The 27488-nt window shown below is 36.0% G+C and overlaps 2 protein-coding genes across 5 annotated transcripts in view; one reads left to right on the top strand and one right to left on the bottom strand.

Moving 5' to 3' along the window:
• Positions 1-14462, top strand: part of LOC133559540 (follistatin-related protein 1-like) — a 71843-nt gene extending 57381 nt beyond the window's left edge. For all 4 annotated transcript variants that reach the window (XM_061911394.1, XM_061911396.1, XM_061911395.1 and 1 more), the window contains 9 exons: positions 3377-3466; positions 3554-3683; positions 4149-4178; positions 4258-4373; positions 5657-5775; positions 5846-5958; positions 6063-6173; positions 13392-13498; positions 14217-14462. In XM_061911394.1, coding sequence (XP_061767378.1) covers positions 3377-3466; positions 3554-3683; positions 4149-4178; positions 4258-4373; positions 5657-5775; positions 5846-5958; positions 6063-6173; positions 13392-13498; positions 14217-14240 — 840 coding nt within the window. In that variant the 3' untranslated portion in view covers positions 14241-14462. The remainder of the gene's footprint in view (positions 1-3376; positions 3467-3553; positions 3684-4148; positions 4179-4257; positions 4374-5656; positions 5776-5845; positions 5959-6062; positions 6174-13391; positions 13499-14216) is intronic.
• Positions 14463-15315: 853 nt separating this feature from the next.
• LOC133558728 (runt-related transcription factor 1-like) lies at positions 15316-26577 on the bottom strand. Its single transcript, XM_061909878.1, has 6 exons — positions 26565-26577; positions 23948-24138; positions 23711-23870; positions 19476-19580; positions 19342-19401; positions 15316-17198 (listed from the first exon to the last, which is right to left on the bottom strand). The coding sequence occupies exons 1-6, from the start codon at positions 26575-26577 to the stop codon at positions 16894-16896; spliced, it is 834 nt and encodes a 277-aa protein (XP_061765862.1). The 3' UTR covers positions 15316-16893.
• Positions 26578-27488: the final 911 nt, after the last annotated feature.

Genomic DNA, 27488 nt, shown 5'->3' with positions numbered 1-27488 from the left:
AATGTTGTGTTTATTCTGCGTAGTGCACTTAAAATGATTAAGACCATATCTAGGAATTGATATGATGGGAATTTTCCGATTGTTTGCTTGGTGCTTTAATAAACTGAACGCATCATATACCTGGTACTATATTGTGATGTTATGAGCCAGGGAAAAAAAGAACTACCCCACCCAGCATGCAACAGGAGTGACGAGCATGCGCGGTAGCCCGGTATAGTTTGTGTGTCGCCATGACAGCATCTTGTATGTTGTGATATGCACGCTCTGAAAGTAAACGTTAAGAACTCAGCCAACACGCCTCGTCTGCATTATTGATAAATAGACAGACAACACATATACTCCGCTGCTTCACAGGCCGCTGGATGTAGCCGGCAAAGTATTCCCATGCTAGCTAGCCGGTCTAGAAAGCACGCGTCATTCAGTCCAAAACGGCCCGATCTATCCACATCCAGAATTGTCTGGCGGTCGTAAGTGATCCCGGAGTGACCACGCTGTAAGCAAGCCATGAAATTTGCAGAATTGTCCGGTATTTTTGCCAAATGTTCCATCTTTAGCAAGAGCTCCTCCACGCTCCTCCGGGCGTCGCCATCTTGTTAAGAAAAGGCGTTAACAAAATAAAGGCATGTAAACAACATACGCAAATGTGCGATAAAATAATTGTCGGCGTTAATAGATTGATGAATTAACTCGTAATTAACGCATTAATTTGCCCACCCCTAATAATATGTAACAATGTATAGTTGTAGTTTATGCAGTAATGGAGTTAAAGAATCAGGAAATGGTGTTATTTAATCAAATCAAATAGCGATAAGATGTAAAAATAAAGATAAAAATAAAATTAATATGTAATAGAGTAAATACAATTATGAGTGAATATGTGATAAAATAAGTCCCACTTAATAAAATAAATAAAGTTAAAGATATTTACTTTACATTAGTGCTTCTCAAATATCTTCACACATACAGATACATAAATAAACAAACAGAGAAATGAACATTCACTTCAAGGAATGGGAAAATAGTAAATCAATAAATAAAATACATAAAAAAAATGAATGTAAAAATAATAAATAAAAGAATGAAGCAAATAAAATAAATATATTAATAGGTGTGTGAAAAAAATGACATTTTTTTATGTATTTGCTATTTTCACATTCCATTTTATTATTATTTTTTTTATTTAATTTTTATTATTTTTTTCTATTTATTATTATTGTTGTATTTATTTAGACTTAGACTTAAGTTTGTCTAGGTATAAGTCTAAATAAATAAATAAAAAAAAGTTTAAGTTTAAGTCCAAATTTTTAAAAAATAAAATAAAGTGAAAATAATAAATAAAAATAAATGTGAATATAATAAATAAATAACACAAATAAAAATACACAACAGGCGTGTGAAAATAGAACATACATCATGTGAAAATCATAAATCAATCAATCAATCAATGTTTATTTATATAGCCCCAAATCACAAATGTCTCAAAGGACTGCACAAATCATTACGACTACAACATCCTCGGAAGAACCCACAAAAGGGCAAGGAAAACTCACACCCAGTGGGCAGGGAGAATTCACATCCAGTGGGACGCCAGTGACAATGCTGACTATGAGAAACCTTGGAGAGGACCTCAGATGTGGGCAACCCCCCCCCCCCCATCTGTCAATAACGAATAAAAAAGGAAATTGAAAATAGTAAATAAATAAACTGAATTGAATAAAAACATTTTAAAAAAGGAATGTGAAAATATTAATTAAATCAATAAAAAAGGAATGTGAAAATAGTGAATAAATAAAATAAAATGAATTAAAATAAAATTTCTAAAAAAGGAATGTGAAAATAGGAATGTCGATTATACATCGCCCACACAAATTACTCCAGGAATGTAGTGCACTTTGACCCAGTCAAGAGCGAGCGCTTTAATTGCGTACACTGTTTCAGCTGAGCGTCGCTGCGAGCGTCTACCCAGGTGGGCGGTGCCATAGAGAATGTGCTGACGCGTTTAAAACATCAGAAAGATGAGTTATGAAGTCATGTTAGACCTCCTGAGGGTGCACTAAATCCCTCCGAGGTCCTCACCGGGACAAGACGACGCCTGCAGGAAAGCCTTAGGTCCAGGCTGAGGTCAAAATGTGTCAGTGTTTGTGTTTTTAAATACAAGTTCACTACATGTTGAACATGACACTTCTAAATTGATCCTTCAAGTGGAACACCTTATCACGCACAGCAGGTTGTCAGGTGCGTGAGTGATGATTAAAGATGGCGGCAGCTCCTCTAATCTCGTCGGCCCCGCGGCGCTCTTGATGGCGACGTTGCGCAAAACGCTGACTGCTTGTTCCTCTTTACTTTGGTGTCTGATCAAACGAGACCGAACCATTAGCCTTTCTTTTTCAGTCCCTTCAGGATTTTACAGGATTTGTTTTTGTCATGTTTGGTTTTATTTTTTGGACTCTCAGTTCCTGCTCCTGCACTTCCTTGTTTTCTTTGTTACCATGCCAACTCATTAGTCCAAAATATCTTACGAGGTTTTATTTATTATTTATTCATTTATTATTAAGTTTATACCCGAAAATGTTGTTTATAATTGGGATCTGAGCCAAGGATGTCATTGTGGCTTGTGCAGCCCTTTGAGACTCTCGTGATTTAGGGCTATACAAGTAAACATTGATTGATTTATTGATTGATTGATTGATTGATTGATTGAGAATGCTATTGTTAGCATGCATTAAGTACCAAATTATGACTAACGTGTGTACCTGCAAAAGTGGCAAAACAGCTAGTAAATGATAAATGGGTTATACTTGTATAACGCTTTTCTACCTTTTTTAAGGAACTCAAAGCGCTTTGACACTATTTCCACATTCACCCATTCACACACACATTCACACACTGATGGTGGGAGCTGCCACGCAAGGCGCTAACCAGGACCCATCAGGAGCAAGGGTGAAGTGTCTTGCTCAAGGACACAATGGACGTGACTAGGATGATAGAAGGTGGGGATTGAACCAGGAACCCTCAGGTTGTTGGCAGAGCCACTCTCCCAACTGCGCCACGCCGTCCCCAAGCTAGCATCCTAATGATTATTCCACAGGGCCGTTTAACCGATCCCTAAGTACAACACGAACCCTAACCTCATTCTTGTCATGCTAATAGCCTATTATGATATGGGTCACGTCAAGGGTGTGTGGGAATCGAACGACGACTTACTTACGGTGTGCGTGTGTGTCCTACACTAACCAGCTGCACGCAGGCTTCACAGGCTCTTTGTCATTGAAAGCAGCATGCCCCGAGGAGGTCAGAGGTCACCATCTGCAGTCCGACACAGTCTATTCAAAGAAATGGAAGGTGTGGACACGTTTTTATTCTTTGTGTTCTTCAGGATCAGTCGGTTTGTAGCAGAACTTTCTGTGGAGCCGGCCGTGAGTGCGTGTCCGACGACGGAGGCCGGCCCGTCTGTCGCTGTCTGCAGGTAAGACGGGGCCCCCCGGGGAAGGCTGGAGGCTAACCGCCAACGAGCCACGCGTTTCCTGGAATTAACGCCTTGCTCGCCGTGCAGCGGTGTGACGTCTCTGAGCACTGGGTGTGCGCCAGCAACGGCAGGTCCTACAGGAACCACTGTGAGCTGCACCGAGACGCCTGCATCACGCGCACCAAGATCCACGCCGAGACCAGGGGACGTTGTCCAGGTGCGCAGAACACACATATGATTTCACGCCTGAATGTATATATATATATATATATATATATATATATATATATATATATATATATATATATATATATATATATAATTATTTGCACATTCTTTGGCGTAGCACTAGATTACGCCGGTATATCACTGTGATAGGGCCATTACACAATATGAAATTAGGTAAGTATAACAATGTAATGATATGAACGACAACAAAAAAATATATTTGTGTAAAATAGAGGAGAATAACTGAAAGATATTGCTAGTATGGATCCAGTATTAAAGTATCCTTGGAGTCGACACTATTGGTGTTTGGATCAGGCTTTACCTGTTGACTACACTGAAAGGGATTATTGATGGGTAAGCAAATATTGAACATGTTTCATGGCTGATGGTGGACGGGTGTTGGATGGTGTTGTATGATGTCATGTTGTGATGATGTCCGTGTTTCTCTTTCCAGAGAAGCCGGCCAAGACGGACGTGAGTCCAAGTAGGTCAAAGTTGAAACACTGCACGTTTGAGTGAAGCGTTTTGACACAGCAGCCATTGCTGCCGTGTTGTGTTTGCAGTCGTGTGTTTCCTGTCGGATCGCGACTGGCTGAGGGAGCGAGTGATCCAGTGGGTCCAGCAGGAGGTGGGATCTGACGCCTCATCTGTTAACGAGCTCATGCAAACTTACTTTCAGGTTAGTTTTTCGTTAACGTGGCATCAATTACGTGTCTGTGGTTGTGTAGCACGTGTTAAATGTGTTACAGCTGTGTGTTACATGTGTTACAGTTGTGTGTAAAATGTGTTACAGATGTGTGTTTTGTGTGTTACAGATGTGTTGAATGTTTTACAGCTGTGTGTATTGTGTGTTGAATGTGTTACAGATGTGTGTATTGTGTGTTACATGTTTTAAATGTGTTTCATAGTGTTATAGTTGTGTGTTAGATGTGCTTCAGATATGTATATTGTGTGTTACAGGTCTGTTACATGTGTTACAGATGTGTGTACATGTGTGTGTATTGTATGTTACAGATGTGTGTATTGTGTGTTACAAATGTGTGTTACATGTGTTTCAGATATATGTATTGTCTTACATTTGTTACAGTTGTGTGTGATGTGTGTTACAGATGTATATTACACGTGTTACAAATGTATACTGATTATTTTACAGATTTATGTTAAATGTGTCACATGTGTGTTACAGATGTGTGATACTATATGTGTTACAAATGTATGTTAAACGTGTTACAGATGTGTGTTGAATATCTTACAGACATGTGTTACAGAGACAAGTTCAATATCTTACAGACGTGTTAAATGTGTTACAGAGATGAGTTCAATATCTTACAGACGTGTGTTAAATGTGTTACAGGTGTGTGTTTTACATGTGTTACAGATGTATGTTAATTGTGTCTTACACATGTGCTAAATGTATTACAAATATGTGTATTGAGTGTTACAGATGTGTGTATTGTGTGTCATACGTGTTACAGATGTGTGTATTGTGTGTTACAGATGTGTGAATTGTGTGTTACAGATGTGTGAATTGTGCGTTACACGTGTTACAGATGTGTGTATTGTGTGTTACAGATGTGTGTATTGTGTTTTATAGATGTGTATCTTGTGTGTTACAGATGTGTATATTGTGTGTTACAGATGTGTGTTAAAATAATGTGTATATCCTGTGTTACAGATGTGTGTATTGTGTGTTACAGATGTGTGTATTGTGTTTTATAGATGTGTATCTTTTGTGGTACAGATGTGTATATTGTGTGTTACAGATGTGTGTGTTACTAATGTGTATATCCTGTGTTACAGATGTGTGTATTGTGTGTTACAGATGTGTGTATTGTGTTTTATAGATGTGTATCTTGTGTGTTACAGATGTGTATATTGTGTGTTACAGATGTGTGTGTTACTAATGTGTATATCCTGTGTTACAGATGTGTGTGTTACAGATTTGTGTATTGTGTGTTACAGATGTACGATAATGGAGATTCTCAGCTGGATTCCAAAGAGTTCTTAAGTTTTCTGCAACATAATGAAACGGCACTGAACCTCAACTACTCCAACACTTTGGAGACCAACACTCTACTCCGGTATATGTGACATCAATTGACTAAAAAAACATTTAAAAAAGTATTGAATTTAAAAGTTTCCTTCTGTCAGGTCATTGTGTGTTGATGCTTTGATCGAGCTGTCAGACGAGAATGCAGATTGGAAACTAAGTCCAACAGAATTTATTAATTGTTTGACGCCGACCTACCATCCACCTGAAAGAAGTAAGTGCACCTTTTTCTACTTCTGGCACCCAAATTATTCACTCTAGTGTTTTATTCACTGCAATGTATCATTTATCTGAACATTATTATTACCATTATTACAGATTGTGCTTTGGAGGATGAAGTGTTTGAGGATGGCGCCGAGACTCGGATGGAGTGCAACAAGTGTGTGTGTGCGTGTGGAAACTGGGTGTGCACCGCTCTGACCTGCAACGGTGAGAATGAACAAAACACTGAGAACCTTTCCAACTACGGTGGCCCACAGGGACAAACACAAAACAACTTTCAAACGCTACAGACACACAAACCATCCAAACACAAAACACATTCACTAGAATAATACCTAGCTAATTTCCTGGTTGCATGGCTAACATCCAAGGCTGAATTCCTGGTAGCATGCCTAACTTTCTGGTTATATGGCTGACTTCCTGCTTATGTGGCTGACTTCCTGGTAGCATGCGTAACGTCCTGGTCACATGGCTAACTTCCATGGCTGACTTCCTGGTAGTGAGTGATATTTATATAGCGCTTTTTCTCCAGTGATTCAAAGTGCTTTACATAGTGAAACCCAATATCTAAGTTACATTTAAACCAGTGTGGGTGGCACCGGGAGCAGGTGGGTAAAGTGTCTTGCCCAAGGACACAACAGCAGTGACTAGGGTGGCGGAAGTGGGGATCGAACCTGGAACCCTCAAGTTGCTGGCACGGCCACTCTACCAACCGAGCTATACCGCCCCATGGTAGCATTGCCAACTCCCTGCTAGCATGGCTAACTTCCATGGCTGACTTCCTCGTAGCATGCCTAACTTTCTGGTTATATGGCTGACTTCCTGGTAGCATGCCTAACTTCCTGGTCACATGGCTAACTTCCAAGGGCTGACTTCCTGGTAGCATGGCTAACATCCAGGTAGCACGGCTAAATTTCTGGTTGCATGGCTAACATCCTGTTAGCATACCTAACTCCCTGCTATCATGGCTAACTTCCATGGATAACTTTCTGGTAGCATCGCTAACTTCCTGGTTGTAACGGCTAACTTCCTAGTAGTAGGGATAACTTCCCAGTTGACTTCCTGGTAGTTTGGCTGACTTTCTCATAGTCTGGCTAACTTCCTGGTTGTAACAACTAACCTCCTAGTAGCAGGGATAACTACCAAGGCTGACTTCCTGGTATTTTGGCTGACTCTCTCGTAGTCTGGCTAACTTCCTGGTATCATGGAAAACTTCCTGGTTTGCAGGGATAACTTCCTGGTTGCATGTCTAACTTCCTGGTAGCGTGGCTGACTTCCTGGTAGTCTGGCAAACTTCCTGGTAGCAAGGCTAACTTCCTGGTAGCATGGCTGACTTCAGGGTAATCTGGTAAACTTTCTGGTAGTCTGGCGAACTTCCTGGTAGCAAGGGTAAGTCCTGGTAGGATGGCTAACATCCATGGCTGACATCCTGGTAGTCTGGTGAACGTCCTGGTAGCATGCCTGACTTCCTGGGCAAGGCTAACTTCCTGGTAGGATGGCTAACTTCCTGGTAGTCTGGCGAACTACCTCGTAGTATGGCTAACTTCCTGGTAGGATGGCTAACTTCCATTGCTGACTTCCTGGTAGTCTGGCAAACTTTCTGGTAGAATGCCTGACTTCCTGGTAGCATGGGTACCTTCCTAGTAACATGGCTAAATTTCTGGTTGAATGGTTAACATCCTGTTAGCATAGCTAACTTCCTGGTTGCAACGGCTAACTTCCTAGCAGCAGGACTAACTTCCATGGCTGACTCCCTGGTAGTGTTGCTGACTTCTTCGTAGTCTGACTAACTTCCTGGTTGCATGCCTAACTTTCTGGAAGCATGCCAACCCTCCATGGCTGACTTCATGGTAGTCTGGCGAACTTTCTGGTAGCATGGCTAACTTCCTGATAGTCTGGTGCACTTCCTGGTAGAATGCCTGACTTCCTGGGCAAGGCTTCCTTCCTGGTAGGATGGCTAATTTCCATGGCTGACTTCCTGGTAGTCTGGCAAACTTCCTGGTTGCATGCATAACTTCCTGGTAGCTTGGCTAACTTCCTGGTAGCATGGTTAACTTCCTGGTTGCAGAGCTAACTTCCTGGTTGCATGCCTAACTTTCTGATGGCATGGCGACCTTCCATGGCTGACTTCTTGGTAGTCTGGCAAACTTTCTGGTAGCACGACTGACTTCCTGGTAGTCTTGCAAGCTTTCTGGTAGCATGGCCGACTTCCTGGTAGTCTAGCAAACTTTTTGGTAGCATATCTGACTTCCTGGTAGTCTGGCAAAAGTTTTGGTAGCATGGCTAACTTCCTGGTAGCACGGCTACGTTCCATGGCTGACTTCCTGGTAGTCTGTCAAACTTCCTGGTAACATGCCTAACATCCATATAGCAAGGCTAACTTACATTGCTAACTTCCTGGTAGCATGGCTAGCTTTCTGGTAGCATGATTACCTTCCTTCTTTTGTGTTCTGTCAACTTGCAGTGTTTTTCTCATGCTATGTTTCTTTGGTTTGTGTGTGTTTTTTTGCATTTACATTATTTTCCTTTTTGTCTGTGTTTTATAGTGTTTGTTGGTTTTCGCATCATTTGGACTTTCCTGCTTAAGGAATTTATAGCATTGATTAAAAAACACTTAGCTATTCACCCTTAGTTTGTCTTTAATTTTCTAATCTAATTTTCCTGAAGGAACTCTCCTGAATGAATCAATAAAGTACTATCTATCCTTAAGAGGGTAGTCTGCTCTGCTTGAGAGTACTTCATTCATTCATTTTTTATTTATCTCATTCATTGATGTGCATTTAGAACGATACATAATTATATCACAATTATACAATTTAAATTCACACAATTCCTGAGAAGGAGCAGGATGAAGAAAATCTTATAATTCCCTGCCCCCTTTGACATAGTACATTATCTTACTTCATGAATATCATTTAAGCCGACACATATATCCAAATGTAATGAAACAATCAAAAACAAAAAACACAAGAAAAACACAACAAGTGCAAAACTTCATAAAGTATAAACCAAACCAAGAAAATAATAGTAATAATATAATATACACCTCACGGAATGATACAGAGCAAATACAAAACCAGACAAAAAATAAGTAAAATAATAAATAAAAAACAAATTGTAAACACTTATGGCTGTCCATATGATCTTATTGTTCTATCTTTATATATTTTTTTCAGTTGGAATATATTTTTACAGTTTTTTTATCTCATTGTAAAGAGAATTCCACAATTTTACCCCCACCACTGATGTACACATTTGTTTTAAAGTTGTCCTTGAATATTGTTGTTTGAAATGACCTTTTCTTCTATGCTCTGTATTCTCAGAAATGATGACAAACATTTTTTGTAAATTTGCTGGTAATGTTTTACTTCTAGCCTTAAACATGACACACAATGTCTGTAGCTTTACTAGCTCCTGTAGTTTCAATAGTCCAGAGTTAACAAATAAAATGTTAGTGTGTTCTAAGTAATCTACTTTATGAATAATCCTTATAGCTCTTTTCTGTAATTGATACAATGCCTTTATGTTACTCTTATAAGTGTTCCCCCACACTTCCACACAGTAGCTGATATATGGCAATATAAGTGCACAATACAATATGCGCATTGCCCTATAATCTAACATATATTTTACCTTGTTTAATATAAAAATACTCTTAGACATCTTTTTTCGTACATGTGCAATATGAGATTTCCATGTCAGACCGTCATCCAGTATCACTCCTAAAAATCTAAGTTCAGAAACCCTTTCAATATCAATTCCATCTATTGACAGTTTGATGGTGTCCTCTCTTTTCCTCTTACCAAAAATCATAAACTTTGTTTTTTTTACATTTAATGATAATTTGTTGACATCAAACCATCTCTTAAGTTTAATAATTTCCTGTTCAATAAGTATTGATAACGCTTTTAAGTCATGTCCCGAACTATAAAAGTTGGTGTCGTCCGCAAATAAAACAAATTTCAATAACTTTGATGCCTCACATATATCGTTAATATACAAAATAAACAATTTAGGTCCCAAAACCGAACCTTGTGGAATTCCACATTCAACCCTCATTTGTTCAGATGTATTACCCAAAAAATCCACAAACTCTTGTCTATTATATAAATAACTTCTTAGCCATTCTAAAACTACTCCTCTCACACCAAGTGAATGCAACTTGGACAATAATATAGAATGATCTATAGTGTCAAATGCTTTTTTAAGATCGATAAACACACCGATAGTGTATTTCCTATTATCAGTTTCTGTTGCTATATCCTCCATTATATACATTACAGCTGAAGCAGTGGATCTATTAGTTCGGAATCCATACTGGCTCTCACTGAACAGCATGTTCTTCTCAATAAAACTGTCTAATTTTTCTACAAATATTTTTTCAATTATTTTAGAAAATTGTGACAGCAGTGACACTGGTCTGTAATTAGTAAATATCTCCCGTTTTATAGATTGGAATTACTTTTGCTACCTTCATTCTATTTGGAAAAGTCCCTGTTTGAAAAGAGAGATTAAAAACTTAACATAGAGGTTTGATGATACAGTCAATAGTCTTTTTTACAATTATAATGTCAATACCATCACTGTCTGTTGATGCCTTATTTTTCAGTTTTGTTACAACCGATAGAATTTCATTTTCACTAACATCTCCTAACAGCATGGACTGTAGCACTTTGCTTCCCCCTCTCCATCCACTCTGTATATCTTTATGTTCTTCAATACTCTCTGCCAATTTGGGTCCAACATTCACAAAAAAAAATTGAATCCATTTGCTACTTCTTTCATATTTGTTATCATCTTATTATCCTCATTGATAAAATAGCTTGGTGGGTTTGTAGGCCCCGATGTTTTACCTATTACCTTGTTCAGAATATTCCAGGTTCCTTTAATATTGTTTTTGTTTTTTTCTAGTAAGTTATTGTAATAGTCTTTTTTAGCTTGTCTCATTATTGTTATCAATTTGTTTTTGTAAACCTTATATTTCGTTTCAGCATCCTTTGTTCTTACTTTTATAAAGTCTCTATAAAGTTTGTTTTTCTTTTTACAAGCATTCTGTAGTCCCTTTATAATCCAAGGCTTTTTATTGTAGCTGTCTCTTTGTTTCCATACATTTGGACAATGTATTTCATACAATGATAAATAAATATTAAGAAAAGCCTCATATGCAGCATTTGCCTCTCCCACATACACCTCATTCTGCTTCAAATAAGTCCTTCCTAAATTTATTTATTGCCTCTTCAGTCCTTTTCCTTGTATACCTATGGGTTTTCTCCTCCCTCTTTCTATACATAAGTAAGAAACACAGGTAAGTGGTCACTTATATCATTAATTATTAATCCACTTTTTATATTATTTTCTATGTCATTTATAAAGATGTGATCAATTAATGTTGCACAATTTGTCGATATTCTACTGGGTTTGGTGATCAATGGATAAAGCCCTCTACTATATACCACATCCAAGAAGTCTCTTGCTGATTTATTTCTGGGTGAGCTTAGCAGGTCTATGTTATAGTCGCCACACATGACTAATGTTTTCTTTTCCTTTAATTATTCCAGACTATCATTAAATGCTTCTACCTTAGACCCAGGTGTCCTATATAAACACGTAACAATAACATTTCTCTTCTTTTCTATGTCTACCTCCACAGTTACACATTCAAATAAATCATCGATTACGGTTGTCATACATTCGACAGGTTTAGATTTCAAGTCGCAGTCAACAAACAGGGCCACACCTCCTCCCTTCTTGTTTTTTCTACTACTGTGATACAACTTATACCCGTCAATGGAGAAGTCAATACCTCTGTCTTTATCGATCCATGTTTCAGAAAGTGCTATTATTTTGATTTTGCTGTTTAAAGTCTTCAAGTATTCGTCAATCTTTGAGAAATTTGCATATAAGCTTCTGCAGTTGAAATGTATTAAAGAAAATGTATTATCTAAACTAACATTGTCATTAAATTGTTCCTTTAATGGGGCGGCATAGCTCGGTTGGTAGAGTGGCCGTGCCAGCAACTTGAGGGTTGCAGGTTCGATTCCCGGTCGTGCCATCCTAGTTACTGCCGTTGTGTCCTTGGGCAAGACACTTTACCCACCTGCTCCCAGTGCCACCCACACTGGTTTAAATATAACTTAGATATTGGGTGTCACTATGTAAAGCGCTTTGAGTCACTTGAGAAAAGCGCTATATAAATATAATTCACTTCACTAATTCACTTCCTCGGTGTAGTAGTCACAAGTAGCATTGATTGAGTTGAACAGATGGTTATCTGGGTCAACATCATATTCAAAGTCATGTAATTTATAGTCCATGTATTCAGCTCTTGAGGACGCTTGATTCTCAGTTGTCTCACCTTCTCGTCGCGAAGCCTTCCCCATCTCCAGCCAAGGATGAGCCATGTCAGTCATACGCCTAGCAGGTCTCGTCTATATTGATCCAAGTCACGGAGCTCTCGAATCGTGACAACTTTGGCTTCTTCATATGGTCCATTTAGCCGAATCATGATTTTACAGTTTCGTGTCCATGTTGCTTGTATCTTGTTTTCTTTTCTGAGGATGCGTGCTTGTCTTGCAATGTCGGCGTTCTTCTTTGTAAGATGTTCATTGATGTAAACCCCAGTTCCTTTCAGCTTCCTTACCTGCCGTAGTAACTCCGTCTTATGTTTTCGATTCACAAACCGGATCACAATGGCTGGGTTGGTTCTGCTGTCCTTCCTGGGGATAGTATGGCACGCCGAAATGCTGCCACTTTGAAGAGATATGTTCTTACTTGTAAAAAAGTTAATTACTTGCCGTTCAAGTGTCTCAAGTTCGTCTGCCGGGGCTTCGGCGTCCTTGTCAGCGTCCCTGCTGCGAGTCCCGGCCACTCTTGCATACGTGCAATGTTTGGTTTCCAGTCCGCTTATAATCAAATCGTCCATTCTGGTGTATTGTTCAAGTTCGTCAATTCTTGCTTCTAGGTCGACAATTTTCTTGTCTTTTTCCTTGATGATGTTTTTTAGCATTTTGATTTCGGTCAACAACTCCATTAGTGTGTCTTGCACCTTCCGACAGGGAGTTGATAGATTTTCTAATCTCCTCCAAGTCTTCCTCGAGTTTCTTGTGTTTTGCAGTCATTTTCTTGAATCACGCCGGCTTTTTTACTCACAGTTGGTAAACAAGTCACTCGATCCTATGCTGTTGCAACTTCTTCAATGTGTTTCTTTCTTCGCGTTAGAAAACGCCATTGAGTTTCTTTCCGCCTTGTAGCCACATACAAGAAGTCCCTCTGGTATGGACAGCATAATAAACAGAGTAGCATGGCATGAAGGTAGATGAGGAATATGGTGATGTTGCCAGGTGTCTTCAGGTGTCTGTAATCATAAACAAATGTTAGTGTTCTGTTTTGGAGGTATTGGACTTTTACTGCTTCTGTGTTTGTCAGGAGAGCCTCGTGTGGACGTGAAGGATGAAGAGGAGGAGGAAGAGGAGGAGGAGGAGATGACCGAGGAAGAATGGAGCAAGAGGGTGGCTGAACTCAGTGCTTCACAGGTCAGTCCTTTTCCTCCACATTTTCTAGATGTGTCAACCTACTATTTTCTGTAACATTCCAGGGAACTTCCATGAATCATGAATGAAAGCTCAAATTCTGATTTCCTTGAATGCACCACCAAGTCCAACTAGAACTTGAATACAGTAGCAATAGCCTGTGAATAGCTACTGTAGACAAGGCTGGCCAAAGTGTGGCCGCCGCACATTGGAAAAATAGTATAAAAAAAATAAAAAAAGTGGAATAAAAGAGCAAAACAGGTGCAATGTAACGAGAAAAAGTTGCAACGTTGACTATCAACACAAAGCTGCCACGCAGGCTGTTTTTTTTCCTCTAAAACTGTGTGTTACAAAAATAATAATGAATCAAACTAATTTCTATACTCTAATTGGTTTTGAAAGTGAAAAATAATCAAAACGGCTCCTGCATGCTTTGATTTTTTTTTTTGTGGTAAAAGTTGAGCTAAGATAAAAAAGTGCAGCCATATCTATAATTGACATATTAATAAAGCCTCCTTCCCCTCCTGATGGTCAACGATTTCGGATCAGCATTTCCAATAAAAGTCATTGTTGTAATTATTACATTAGATTCTTGAAATAATATTGTACACACACGACAAAGACCGTTAACAAGCCAACTGCATCAAACGATATTCTAAATATGTCTCACTGTTTAATGAAAATTTTAAAAGTTGAAATTTGTTGTTTTGTTTTCTTGCAGGAGAGTTTGGCCACGCAATCTTAAGGTCACTTTTGAAGCAACCAATCAGAGAGCAGACAAGGAAAATACTGCAAACATAACCTAGCAGGTTTTATTCATCGTCAACACATCCCTTTTCTTTGTAATATTCAACTAAAAGATGGTTCACGTCACTTTTAGCAAGGCATCAAGTTGTGTTTATACTTTGTGTTATTGTAATCTGATTGGACAAGAATAATGAGTTAAAAGCATATTTTGACAGCTTAAGGCAGAGGTGTCAAACTTGTATTCATTGAGGGCCACATCACAGTTATGGCTTTCCTCGGAGGGCCGCTTGTGACAGTAAATCAGGGGTGTCCAAACTAAGGCCTGCGGGCCAAGTGTGTTAGATTCATTAAGGAATCTGATTTTATTTATCTGACTGTATAGTGGTGCAACTTTGACATGGTCTTGTGGACAATGTCAGTAATTCCTGGAAATGACCATGAATTGCACATTGAAACGTTCTCAGCACAGAATTTTTATACATGGCCCAATCTAAACAACTTTCGCACTCATGGCGCAAATAAACCATCACAAAAAGTCAACACACAACACAACCTGCTCACTGAACTTTGTGGATATTACTGAAAATGTCCAAGCACAACACATAATTCAAAATTACACCCGTATAGATTCCTTACAAAGCATGATGGGAAATACGCAAAACACTCTTGCCACATCCACACTTGTCCATGTTTGGCGCATTTCAGTTGTTTGATATATCTAAATGATTACAAAACTTTAAGAAGGTTGTCACGGAAGTCAACAAGGTAAGAGTCAAAATTTCACATACTCTTAATATCCAATCATAGTAATTATATATCCATTATATTAATATAATGCGTATATATAAATATGTACACACACATACATATCGGATATATATGTGCATATACTGTGTGTATATATGTATGTATATATATATATGTGTGTGTATATATATATGTGCATATACTGTGTGTATATATATATGTGTGTGTATATATATATATATATGTATATATATTTACAGACATACATACATACATATATATATATATATGTATATATATATATGTATATATATATATGCATATGTACGTATTTATTGTTAACATGCAGTCTGCTTTCGGCCCCTGGCCAAATTCTTTTTTAGCCCAATGCGTCCTCCAAGTCTAAAAGTTTGGACACCTCTGCAGTAAATATCATATAGATTTATTTATCAATTATATATATTTATTTAGGGCTTCACGGTGGAAAATGGGTTAGTGCGTCTGCCTCACAATACGAAGGTCCTGCAGTCCTGGGTTCAATCCCAGGCTCGGGATCTTTCTGCGTGGAGTTTGCATGTTCTCCCCGTGAATTCGTGGGTTCCCTCCGGGTACTCCGGCTTCCTCCCACTTTCAAAACCATGCACCTGGGGATAGGTTGATTGGCAACACTAAATTAGCCCTAGTCTGTGAATGTGAGTGTGAATGTTGTCTGTCTATCTGTGTTGGCCCTGCGATGAGGTGGCGACTTGTCCAGGGTGTACCCCGCCATCCGCCCGATTGTAGCTGAGACAGGCGCCAGCGCCCCCCGCGACCCCAAAAGGGAATAAGCGTTAGAAATGGATGGATGGATATATTTATTTACACTGTAAAACAAATCTGTAAATTTTACAGTAAACAACTGACATTATGGTGCACTCTGAAGGCTGCTTGTAAAAGTAAATAATATATAAATATATTAAATTATATATTTATTTATATATATTTGTTATGCTCACTGTAAAAAATCTGTACATTGGTGCACTCTAAAGGCCCCTCGTGACAGTAAATGATATATGAATGTATACAGGTATCCATTAATGATGTGTTTTTATGTACACTATTAAAAAAAATATGTAAATTTTACAGTAAAAACTGACATTTTGGTGTTTTTTACTGCATCTAAATGGGAAGAAAAAACTGTACCAAAGCTTTTTTGGCTTTTTCTGGCAACTGGGTTATCGTTTTTCTTACCGTAGAGACCATATTTACAGTTTAAGTTTGATGGATAACTTGCTTTAAAATCATGGGTCAAGTAAGTATTTAATTACTAATTTTTTTGTAACAAAAAATGTTTGGAATGTATGATAATATATTTGTTGCTATATTAGATCAAGCTTTATATGTATAAAATTCCATGCAGCACATTTATTGTCTTCTGTCAAAATTAAAGGTTCAATATGTTTAGTAAAAAGACAATAATAATAATTTCATTTTTTTGCGGGCTACATAAAATGATTTAGCGGGCCAAAGGCCTTGAGTTTGACACCTGGGACTTAAGGCACCAATTTAAACTTTAGGCTTAAAACATATTCATATTCCAGTGTAAAATGAGGAGCATACTAAATTTCGAACATTTCACACTGAACAGTTGTTTATAGAGAAATGGAAAACTACTAATTTTCTTATTATTCACGACATACAAGTAAATAAGATAGAAAACAGAAAGTAAATAGAACAAAAAGTAATTAATAATATTCATGTTCCTGTGTAAATTGACAAGCTTACTTATTTTTTTAAACATTTTCAAATAAATAATCATTTATGGAAAAGAAAAAAAACACCTATTTCCTTATTATTCACGACACGCAAGTAAATGAAATAGAAAATAGGAAGTAAAAAGAAGAAGATATCATAATTGAGGGACATCAATAAGGTCTCCAGACAGGCTCCTCCCCTCTGTGGAAAAGACACGCCCCTTCGATGTAATTAGTCAATGTGACCGCGCCGTCCTCCGCAGTCTGGGTGGGTTGGTTGGAGCCGTAGTAGAACGGCCCACTGTGGCTGAGTGGAGGGGGCGGAGCTGGGGACAGGTAGGACGTGTAGGCTGGGGGCGGGGCGGTGTACATGTGGTGCCTTCTGGGATTGGGCGTGAAGGAAGACGTCAGGGCGGTCATGTGACCAAACAACGACGCCTCGCCGGCCCACAGTGAGGAGGTCAGCGGTCTGCAATCTGCGGAGGAGGAAAGCTTTGACACTAGAAAAAGTTGTCATTGTACAACAATTATGCCGCAATATTTTGAGATTTTTTTTACAAGAACAAATTATGCCATTTAACAGGATTAAAGTCAAATATATTGTGAAAAAAATATATATTTTGGGAAAAACGCAATGTGAAAAAAAGTTATTTTATGAGTATTGTGTAGAAATATTCAAGGTATATATATATATATATATATATATATATATATATATATATATATATATATATATATATATATATATATTAAGAAAAAACGTTAGTTTTTTAAAGAAAAAATATGCCATTAAAGTCATAAATGTATTGAAAACATTTTTTTTTTTTTTTTTAAAACACCGTGTTGAAAATAAGTCGTATTACAAGAATTGTGTAGAAACATTCAAGACATATATATATATATATTTAAGCAAAGTTTTTTTAAGAAAAAATATGCCATTTAAAAGGAATAAAGTCAAATATATTATGAAAACATGTTTTTTAAACGCAATGATGTGAAAAAAAGTTATTTTACAAGAATTGTGTAGAAATATATAAGAAATATATGTATTTTAAGACGTTTTTTTATTTTTTTTAATTAAATAATTAAAAGTCAAATATATTGTGAAAACATGTTTGTTTAAACGCAATGTTGTGAAAAAAGTTAATTTACAAAAATTGTGTAGAAATATTTAAGAAGTATATATATTTGAGAAAAAAGTTTTTTTTAAGAAAAAATATGCCATTTAACACTATTAAAGTCAATATATTGAGAATAAAATTTTTTTTTTTTTAGAAAAACGCAATATTGTTAGGAAGTTATTTTACGAGAATTGTGTAGAAATATTTTGAAAACATTTTTTTTAAGTATGACATTTTACATGAATAAAGTTAAATACAAAAAAGTGTTTTTTAGGAAAAAAAAGTTTTGCTATTGTAGATAAAGTTGTAATACAATTTTTTTTAAATATTTTCAAAACACTTGATTTTACAAAATGATGTAATTTTACAAGATTAAAGTTAAATGGATTATATAGTAAAGTTGTCATTGTACAATTATGTTGCAGTATTTTGAGAAAAACAAATTGTAAAGTCGTTATACAATCTTTTTAGGAATATTCTGAAAACAAAATGTTTTAACAAAACAAAATTATTTAATTTTAGAAGATTAGAGTCAAATAATTTGGATTTTTGTTTTAATATTGTGAAATAAAAGTTGTCATTTTACAAGAATTATGTCGCAATATTTTGGGGAAATTGCACGGTGGAACAGGGGTTAGTGCATGTGCCCCACAATACAAAGGTCCTGAGTTCAATCCCGGGCTCGGGATCTTTTTGTGTGGAGTTTGCATGTCCCCCCCGTGACTGCGTGGGTTCCCTTCGGGTACTCCGGCTTCCTCCCACCTCCAAAGACATGCACCTGGGGATAGGTTGATTGGCAACACTAAATTGGCGCTAGTGTGTGAATGTGAGTGTGAATGTTGTCTGTCTATCTGTGTTGGCCCTGCGATGAGGTGGCGACTTGTCCAGAGTGTATCCTGCCTTCTGCCCGAATGCAGCTGAGATAGGCTCCAGCGACCCCCCGGCAAACCCAAAAGGGACAAGCCGTAGAAAATGGATGGATGGACATTTTACAGTAAAAAATATGCAATTTTCTAGAAAGTTTTTTTATTTTAGAAAATGTAAGAAAAAACATATTTTACAAGAATTGTGTAGAAATAATAAAAAATATATATTTAAAAAAAGAAGAAGTTACGTTTAAAAAATTTAAAAAATCATGCCATTTTACGTGATTAAAGTAAATACAGTATATTGTGGAAAAAATGCGGTCCCCTCCAAGGTTTCTAATTGTCATCCCTTTGGGTTGAGTTTTTTCTTGCCCTTATGTGGGATCTGAGACGAGGATGTCGTTGTGGCTTGTGCAGCCCTTTGAGACACTTGTGATTTAGGGTTATATAAGTAAACTTTGATTAATTGATTGAAGAAAGGTGGCTAATTGTCGGTCATTGAGTGGTACATTTTAAACTAACAGTCCTTCGGCTGCCTTCTGGGAATTGCAGGGGGGTTAGAAAACCCTGGGTGTTCACTTAAAGGACGCGGTGTCGGACAAGTGAGGGCGGGCTGTGACTCCGCCTCCTACCTGAAAATGCATCGCCGCACCTGGAAGTCCTAAAAGCTCCCGCCTCTCTCTGACGCTGCCCTGAGGGAGAGAAAATGGGAAGCGTGAGCTCGCTAAATAACTCGGCTCGTTGTTTTTCTCCGGCGTCTACCCACGTCTGGGCAGCCGCGGGCCGTCCACGGTCACCTTGATGGCCCGTTGCAGCGTGGCCACCTGAGGGGGCGTGGTCAGCACGTTGACGCTGATGGTGAAGCTCTTTCCTGAGGGGAAAGTACAGGACACTATCAGGCAGGGCTTCTCAAACGGTGGTTTTAGGCGGGGCGGGAAGGACTTCCAGTAATGGCATCATTTTTTCATTCTTGAACGATACACAAGCCTCCAGCTAGGTGGCAGCACTGCTCCAACTAATCAACTGGCTCAACCCGGAACTATTAGCAAGTTTTTTTTTTAAAGAATTGAAAACCCGATGTTCATTTGTTCACTTATTTATTCATTTTTGTGTAGAAACCACCTAATTGCCAAAAAAGTGTTTTGTGAAAACATGTTTTTTTAAACGCAATGTTGTGAAAAAAGTTATTTTTCAAGAATTGTGTTGTAATATTTAAGAAATATATATATATTTTAAGAAAATAGTGTTTTATAAGAAAAATATGCCATTTAACAAGATTAAAGTCAAATATATTGTGAAAACATGTTTGTTTAAACGCAATGTTGCGAAAAAAAGTTATTTTACAATAATTGTCTAGAAATATTTAAGAAATATATATATTTTGAGAAAAAAAAATGTTTAAGAAAAAATATGCCATTTAACAGGATTAAAGTTAAATATGTTGTGAAAACATGTTTTTTTAGAAAGCAATGTTGTGAAAAAAGTTAATTTTCAAGAATTGTGTTGTAATATTTAAGAAATATATATATATTTTAAGAAAATAGTTTTTCTAAGAAAAAATATGCCATTTAACAGGATTAAAGTCTAATTTATTGTGAAAACATGTTTTTTTTAAAGCAATGTTGTGAAAAAAAGGTATTTTACAAGAATTGTGTAGTAATAATTAAGAAATATAGAAATGTATATTTTAAGAAAAAAGTTTTTTTTAAGAAAACATATGCAATTTAACAGGATTAAAGTCAAATATGTTGTGAAAACATGTTTTTTTTTAAAAAGCAATGTCGTGAAAAAAGTTATTTTTTAAGAATTGTGTTGTAATATTTAAGAAATATATATATATATATATTTTAAGAAAATAATTTTTTAAGAAAAAATATGCCATTTAACAGGATTAAAGTCAAATTTAATTTGAAAACATGTTTTTTGTTTTAAAGCAATGTTGTGAAAAAAAGTTATTTTACAAGAATTGTGTAGTATTATTTAAGAAATATAAATATATATATTTGAAGAATTTCTTTTTTTTTAAGAAAATACATGCCATTTAACAGGATTAAAGTCAAATATATTCTGAAAAAAATGTTTTTTTAAACGCAATATAGTGGAAAAAAAGTTATTTTACAAGAATTGTCCCGAAATATTTAAAAATTATATATATTTTAAGAAAAAAGTTTTGTTAAGAAAAAATATGCCATTTAACAGGATTAAAGTCAAATATATTATAAAAACATGTTTTTTGTTGTTTTTTTAAAACGCAGTGTTTTGAAAAAAAGTTATTTTACAAGAATTGTGTAGAAATATTTAAAGGGGAACATTATCACAATTTCAGAAGGGTTAAAACCAATAAAAATCAGTTCCCAGTGGCTTATTTTATTTTTAAAAGTTTTTTTCAAAATTTTACCCATCCCGGAATATCCCTAAAAAAAGCCTGATTTTCGCTATCTGTGAAGCCATCGTCCATTTTCCTGTGACGTCATCCAGTGATGCCAATACGGATAGAACAGAAAGACATAGCGACATTAGCTCGGATTCAGACTCGGATTTCAGCGATTTAAGCAATTCAACAGATACGCATGTATTGAAACGGATGGTTGGAGTATGGAGGCAGACAGCAAAAACGAAATTGAAGAAGAAACTGAAACAATTGAGCGAATAGCTATTGACGCTATTCGGCCATGTCTGCCTTAGCATCGCCGGTAAAATGTGCAGACCAACGATCGGAAGTTTCGCATCTTGTGACACTGGATCAACTTAAATCCATCGATTGGTAAGTGTTTTTTTTGGCATTAAATGTGGGTGGAAGGAAACGCTGGATGAAAATATAGTTTCAAATGTACATACAGCTAGCTTAAATAGCATGTTAGCATCGATTAGCTGGCAGTCATGCCGCGACCAAATATGTCTGATTAGCACATAAGTCAACAACATCAACAAAACTCACCTTTGTGATTTAGTTGACTTTATCGTTGCAAATGCATCTGTAGATTGTCCATACATCTCTGTGCCATGTCTGCCTTAGCATCGCTGGTAAAATGTGCAGACACTCCGGCACATTCAATGGGGGTCTGGCGGAAGATTTCTTTGACTTTATCGTTGGAAATGAATCTGCTTTGAGTCGCAGGATATCCACACAATCTTGCCATCTCTGTAGTAGCATAGCTTTCGTCGAAAAAGTGTGCGGAACAAACCACTGACCATTTCGTCGGCTTTCCCCACACCCTCGTATTTTGAACAAGTTCCGTCCAATTTCTTGCCACTTTCGCATCTTTGGGCCAATGGTGCAACTTGAATCCCTCCCTGGTAGTGTTGTTACACCCTCCGACAACACACCAACAAGGCATGATGTCTCCAAGGTTCCAGAAAATAGTCGAAAAAACGGAAAATAACAGAGCTGAGACGCGGTGTTTGTAATGTGTTTGAGAAAATGGCGGCTTTATTACCTAGGTTACGTCAGAACGATAAATAGAAAGGCGTTTAATTCGCCAAAATTCACCCATTTAGAGTTCGGAAATCGGTTTAAAAAATATATGGTCTTTTTTCTGCAACATCAAGGTATATATTGAAGCTTAAATAGGTCTGGTGATAATGTTCCCCTTTAAGAAATATATATCCATCCATCCATTTTCTACCGCTTGTCCCTTTCAGAGTCACGGGGGGTTCTGGAGCCCATCTCAGCTCCAGTTGGGCAAGAGGTGCACCCTGGATATTATCAGAACATATTTGATTTAAGAAAAAATATGCCATTTAACAGGATTAAAGTCAAATATATTATGAAAACATGTTTTTTTTAAATGCAATCTTGTAAAAAAAATAGTTTATATATATATATATATATATATATATATATATATATATATATATATATATATATATATATATATAAATATTTCTTCACAATTGTGGTAAAATACCTTTTTTTTTCACAAGATTGTGTTTAAAAAAACATGTTTTCATAATATATTTGACTTGAAAAAGTTATTTAACCTCAATTGTGAAGAAATATTTTCATATATATATATACTTTTTTTTTTAAAAATAAAATAACTTTTTTTTTTCACAAGATTGTGTTTAAAAAAACATGTTTTCATAATATATTTGACTTTAATCCTGTTAAAAGGCATATTTTTTCTTGAATCAAAGTTTTTTGAAGAAAAAATATGCCATTTAACAAAATTAAAGTTAAATATGTTGTGAAAACATGTTTTTTTTTCTTTAAAGTTATTGAAAAAGTGAAAAAAGTTATTTTACAATAGTTGTGTAGAAATAAGATTAAAGTCAAATATATTAAAAAAATATAACTTTTTTAGAAAGTAGTTAGTAATATTGTAAGAAAAAGTTACCATTGAATGTCAGAATATTTTGATGGAAGAAAGTTAAAATTTTACAATAAAAAATATGCAATTTTTCGGGATGTAAGTTTTTTATTTTCGAAAAACGCAATATGTAAGAAAAAACATTTTACAAGAATTGTGAAGAAATAATAAAAAATATATTTAAAAAAAATAGTAAGTAATTCAAGAAAAAAAAAGCCATTTTTCATGATTAGAGTGAAATATATTGTCAAAAAATTCTGATAAATCCACCAATATTTACTGTAAATGAATATTAGGTTCTCAACCGTATATCAATTTAGGGGGGCGTGACATTTTTTTTGTCTCCAAGGGGTTGCATGAAAAAAAATAATTTAAAAGCACTGCATAGTTTTCTTGTGTATTTGTGCACCTTAAGGTCGTTTTTGTGTCCGTGTACATTTAAAGTTGTTTTTTTTAAATGTGCACTTGTACTTAAGTGTGTTTAAAGCCAAACTGTATGTTGCATAAGTTAGGTTTCGAGTTCAAATAAATTGTTAAGTTAAAAAGAAAGGTTTAAAGTTAGGTTTAGGTGGAACTTCTTTTTTTGGGAACAGTAAAATGTATGATTTATTTCATTCTTGCTTTCAATGTATTTATTTTTTGGACTTGTACTTCACGTGAGCACGTTATAGAGCCCTCTCTTAATTCCCACCTCTGCCGCTGCGGCCGATGAAGCGCAGGTCGTTGAAGTGAGCGCGTCCCTGCTTCATGGTGGCGGTGGCGTTACGCAGCTCGGCGCTGCTGTTGTCCTCGTTGCCGGCCATCACGGTGACCGCCACGCCATCCGGAACGTCCCCGCTCAGGGCCAGCACCTGGTCGGATGGTGAAGGACTCGGATTAGTATTGACCAACTACAATAGCGGGCTTTTGGAAGCAGGCAGGCGCTCACGGTGAAGGCCCTGGGCAGGGTCTTGTTGCACCGCCAGTGGTGAGGAAGGCTGCTGCACAGGAAGTTGGGGCTGTCCGTCTGCACGAAGCCTCTAGGGGACGCTGTGCTGCGCTCGCGGAGGGTCCACACCTCAGCTTCTTCCGGGTGAGCGTTTGAGGACGATGGAGCAGACCGACACTTGATTGGAGCATCTTAAGGACGGACAGGACATTTGACTTAAGTTTGTTCTCCTAAATCAGCAGTGTTTCTTAACCATAGGGCCGGGGCCCCAAATTTCTGTTTCTCAGTAGTGGTCGGTATGGGATGCAGGGTTACTCTTTTTTTTATTTTTTTTTTTAAAAGGTTTATTTATAAATTTCAACAATTACAAACAGTAAGACAAACAACAATATACAACATTATAAAACATTATGAAAACAGTACAAAACAGCGCCAGGGGTTTGTAAGTTAAAAATAATAAAAGAATACAAATATATATATATATATATATATAATAAACAAAATGCAAAGCCGTAGGCTTATTCAGATTCATCAAACAACGTAAATTTGGAACACAGCATCATCGTTTTCACAGCTTTTTTGTTGTTAGAGGTAGAGAGCGTTTTAATGTAAAGTTCCAGATCTTTTTTAAAGGCACAAAAGACAGGTTGGGTATTGAGAAACTTCAGTTTTATGAATATAAAACTTATCGAATAGAATAATGAGGTTACAAAGGTAGAATTCCTTTTCAAATGTTTGTTCATACAGTGTAAAACCGAAAATCACATCTTTAAAGCAAGCACAAATTTGTCATGAATATTGTCCAGGATTTTTTTCCAGTTTTACATGAGGACCACTTTATTTCCTTTCTTTTTTTAAATAAACCTTTATTCATAAATTGCAACATTTACAAAAAGTTGAGAAATAATAATCAAAGTAAGTACAAAAACAGTACAAAAAACGAGTGTTTTAACATAGAGTTTTAACTCTTTTTTAAATGCACTATTGAGAAACGTACATTTATGAATATAAAACTCAGCCAATAGTATGATGAAGTTGAAAGGTAAAATTCCAAAACATGTCCCTTCATTTTTTTTCCCCCCCAGTTTTATTTTTATTTTATTTTTTGATTTCAACATTAACAAAGAAGAGAAACAATAATCAAAATAGTTCAACAACAGTATAAAACATTACAAAACATTATATAAAAAAAAACAGTGCAAAACAGCGCCAGGGGGTTGTAAATTCAAAGTAACAAAAATAGAATATAATATATATATATATATATATATATAATAAACTGGGTGCAAAGCCTTAGGCTCATTCAGATTCATTAAATAACTTAAATTTGGAACACAGCATCATCGTTTTCACAGCTTTTTTGTTGTTAGAGGTAGAGATCGTTTTAAAGTTCAAAATATATTTTAGAGGCACAAAAGAAAGGTCGGGTATTGAGAAACGTCAGTTTTATGAATATAAAACTTATCCTAATCCTTATCCTTTTCAAATTTTTATTCATACAGTGTAAAACCAAAAATCACATCTTTAAAGCAAGCACAAATTTGTCATGAATATTGTCCAGGATTTTTTTTCCAGTTTTACATGAGCCGTAGGCTTATTCAGATTCATCAAACAACTTAAATTTGGAACACAGCATCATCGTTTTCACAGCTTTTTTGTTGTTAGAGGTAGAGAGCGTTTTAATGTAAAGTTCCAGATCTTTTTTAAAGGCACAAAAGATAGGACGGGTATTAAGAAACTTACATTTATGAATATAAAACTTAGCCAATAAAATAATGAGGTTGCAAAGGTAGAATTCCTTTTCAAATTTTTGTTCATACAGTGTAAAACCAAAAATCACATCTTTAAAGTAAAGCACAAATTTGTCATAAATATTGTCCAGGATGAAGCGACAGATGCCCTGCCATAGTGATCGAGTGTTTTCACAAGTCCAAAACAAGTGGTTAACAGTCTCTGGGTGCATGTTACAAAAGGTGCAGGTAACATCAATGTCCTTCTTGTATCTAACCATCACAGTCTTTACAGGGTAATAGCGATGGATGATTTTAAAAGATATCTCTTTGACTTTGTTGGTAAGTAAATACCTGTTAGGAAGGGACCACGTTTTGATCCAACAGATGTCATTTACAACATTATTCCAGAAGGAAATTACATTGGAGACAGACACACAATCATTTTGGAATAAGCTGCGGATTTTTCTGTTATTTTTTTTATCAAAGCAAAGTTTCCCCACAGGAGTGTCAAGTGGATCATTCACAATTTTTACAGCAGAAAGAGGAGGTGTGTAAGCCCTGTACAACATACTAACACCTGTTGGGATGGCATCAAATACAATAGCAAATTGTTTGGGAGTCACAGGTATCTTAAATTGGTTGAGAAATTCTTGGTAATTAAAAAGTTGACGATGCAGGGTTACTCTTTTCCACCACTTGCGGCGGTAATGACATCACAGAGAAGTCCCTTAAGGGCAAAAAAAAAAAAAAAAGGGGGGGGGGGGGGGGGTTTGTACTTTGATTATTATTTCTCAACATTTGTAAATGTTGAAATTTATCAATAAAGGTTTATTTAAAAAAAAGAAAGGAAATAAAGTGGTCCTCGTGTAAAACTGGAATTTTACCTTTCGACTTCATCATACTATTGGCTGAGTTTTATATTCATAAATGTAAGTTTCTCAATAGTGCGTTTAAAAAAGAGTTAGAACTCTATGTTAAAACACTTGTTTTTTTGTACTGTTTTTGTACTTACTTTGCTTATTATTTCTCAACTTTTTGTAAATGTTGAAATTTATGAATAAAGGTCTATTTAAAAAAAAGAAAGGAAATAAAGTGGTCCTCGTGTAAAACTGGAAAAAAATCCTGGACAATATTCATGACAAATTTGTGCTTGCTTTAAAGATGTGATTTTTGGTTTTACACTGTATGAACAAAAATTTGAAAAGGATAAGGATTAGGATAAGTTTTATATTCATAAAACTGACGTTTCTCAATACCCGACCTTTCTTTTGTGCCTCTAAAATATATTTTGAACTTTAAAACGATCTCTACCTCTAACAACAAAAAAGCTGTGAAAACGATGATGCTGTCTTCCAAATTTAAGTTATTTAATGAATCTGAATGAGCCTAAGGCTTTGCACCCAGTTTATTATATATATATATATATATATATATATTTTTTTTTTATATTCTATTTTTGTTACTTTGAATTTACAACCCCCTGGCGCTGTTTTGCACTGTTTTTTTTTAAATAATGTTTTGTAATGTTTTATACTGTTGTTGAACTATTTTGATTATTGTTTCTCTTCTTTGTTAATGTTGAAATCAAAAAATAAAATAAAAATAAAACTGGGGGGGAAAAAAAATGAAGGGACATGTTTTGGAATTTTACCTTTCGACTTCATCATACTATTGGCTGAGTTTTATATTCATAAATGTACGTTTCTCAATAATGCGTTTAAAAAAGAGTTAGAACTCTACGTTAAAACACTCGTTTTTTGTACTGTTTTTGTACTTACTTTGATTATTATTTCTCAACTTTTTGTAAA

This window comes from Nerophis ophidion, linkage group LG09 (assembly GCF_033978795.1).
Source record: "Nerophis ophidion isolate RoL-2023_Sa linkage group LG09, RoL_Noph_v1.0, whole genome shotgun sequence".
In the NCBI taxonomy this organism is placed as follows: Eukaryota; Metazoa; Chordata; class Actinopteri; order Syngnathiformes; family Syngnathidae; genus Nerophis; species Nerophis ophidion.
The sequence above is the reverse complement of the archived record's forward strand: the minus strand, read 5'-3'. Positions and strand labels throughout refer to the sequence as shown.

Bases quoted from the DNA above. Each gene is read 5' to 3' on its own strand.
- LOC133558728 (XM_061909878.1), bottom strand. The intron at 19,581-23,710 runs GTGGGAATTAAG...CTTTCCCCTCAG, and splicing joins CATCGGCCGCAGCGGCAGAG to GAAAGAGCTTCACCATCAGC. The intron at 17,199-19,341 runs GTAGGAGGCGGA...CCTCCTCCGCAG, and splicing joins GTGCGGCGATGCATTTTCAG to ATTGCAGACCGCTGACCTCC.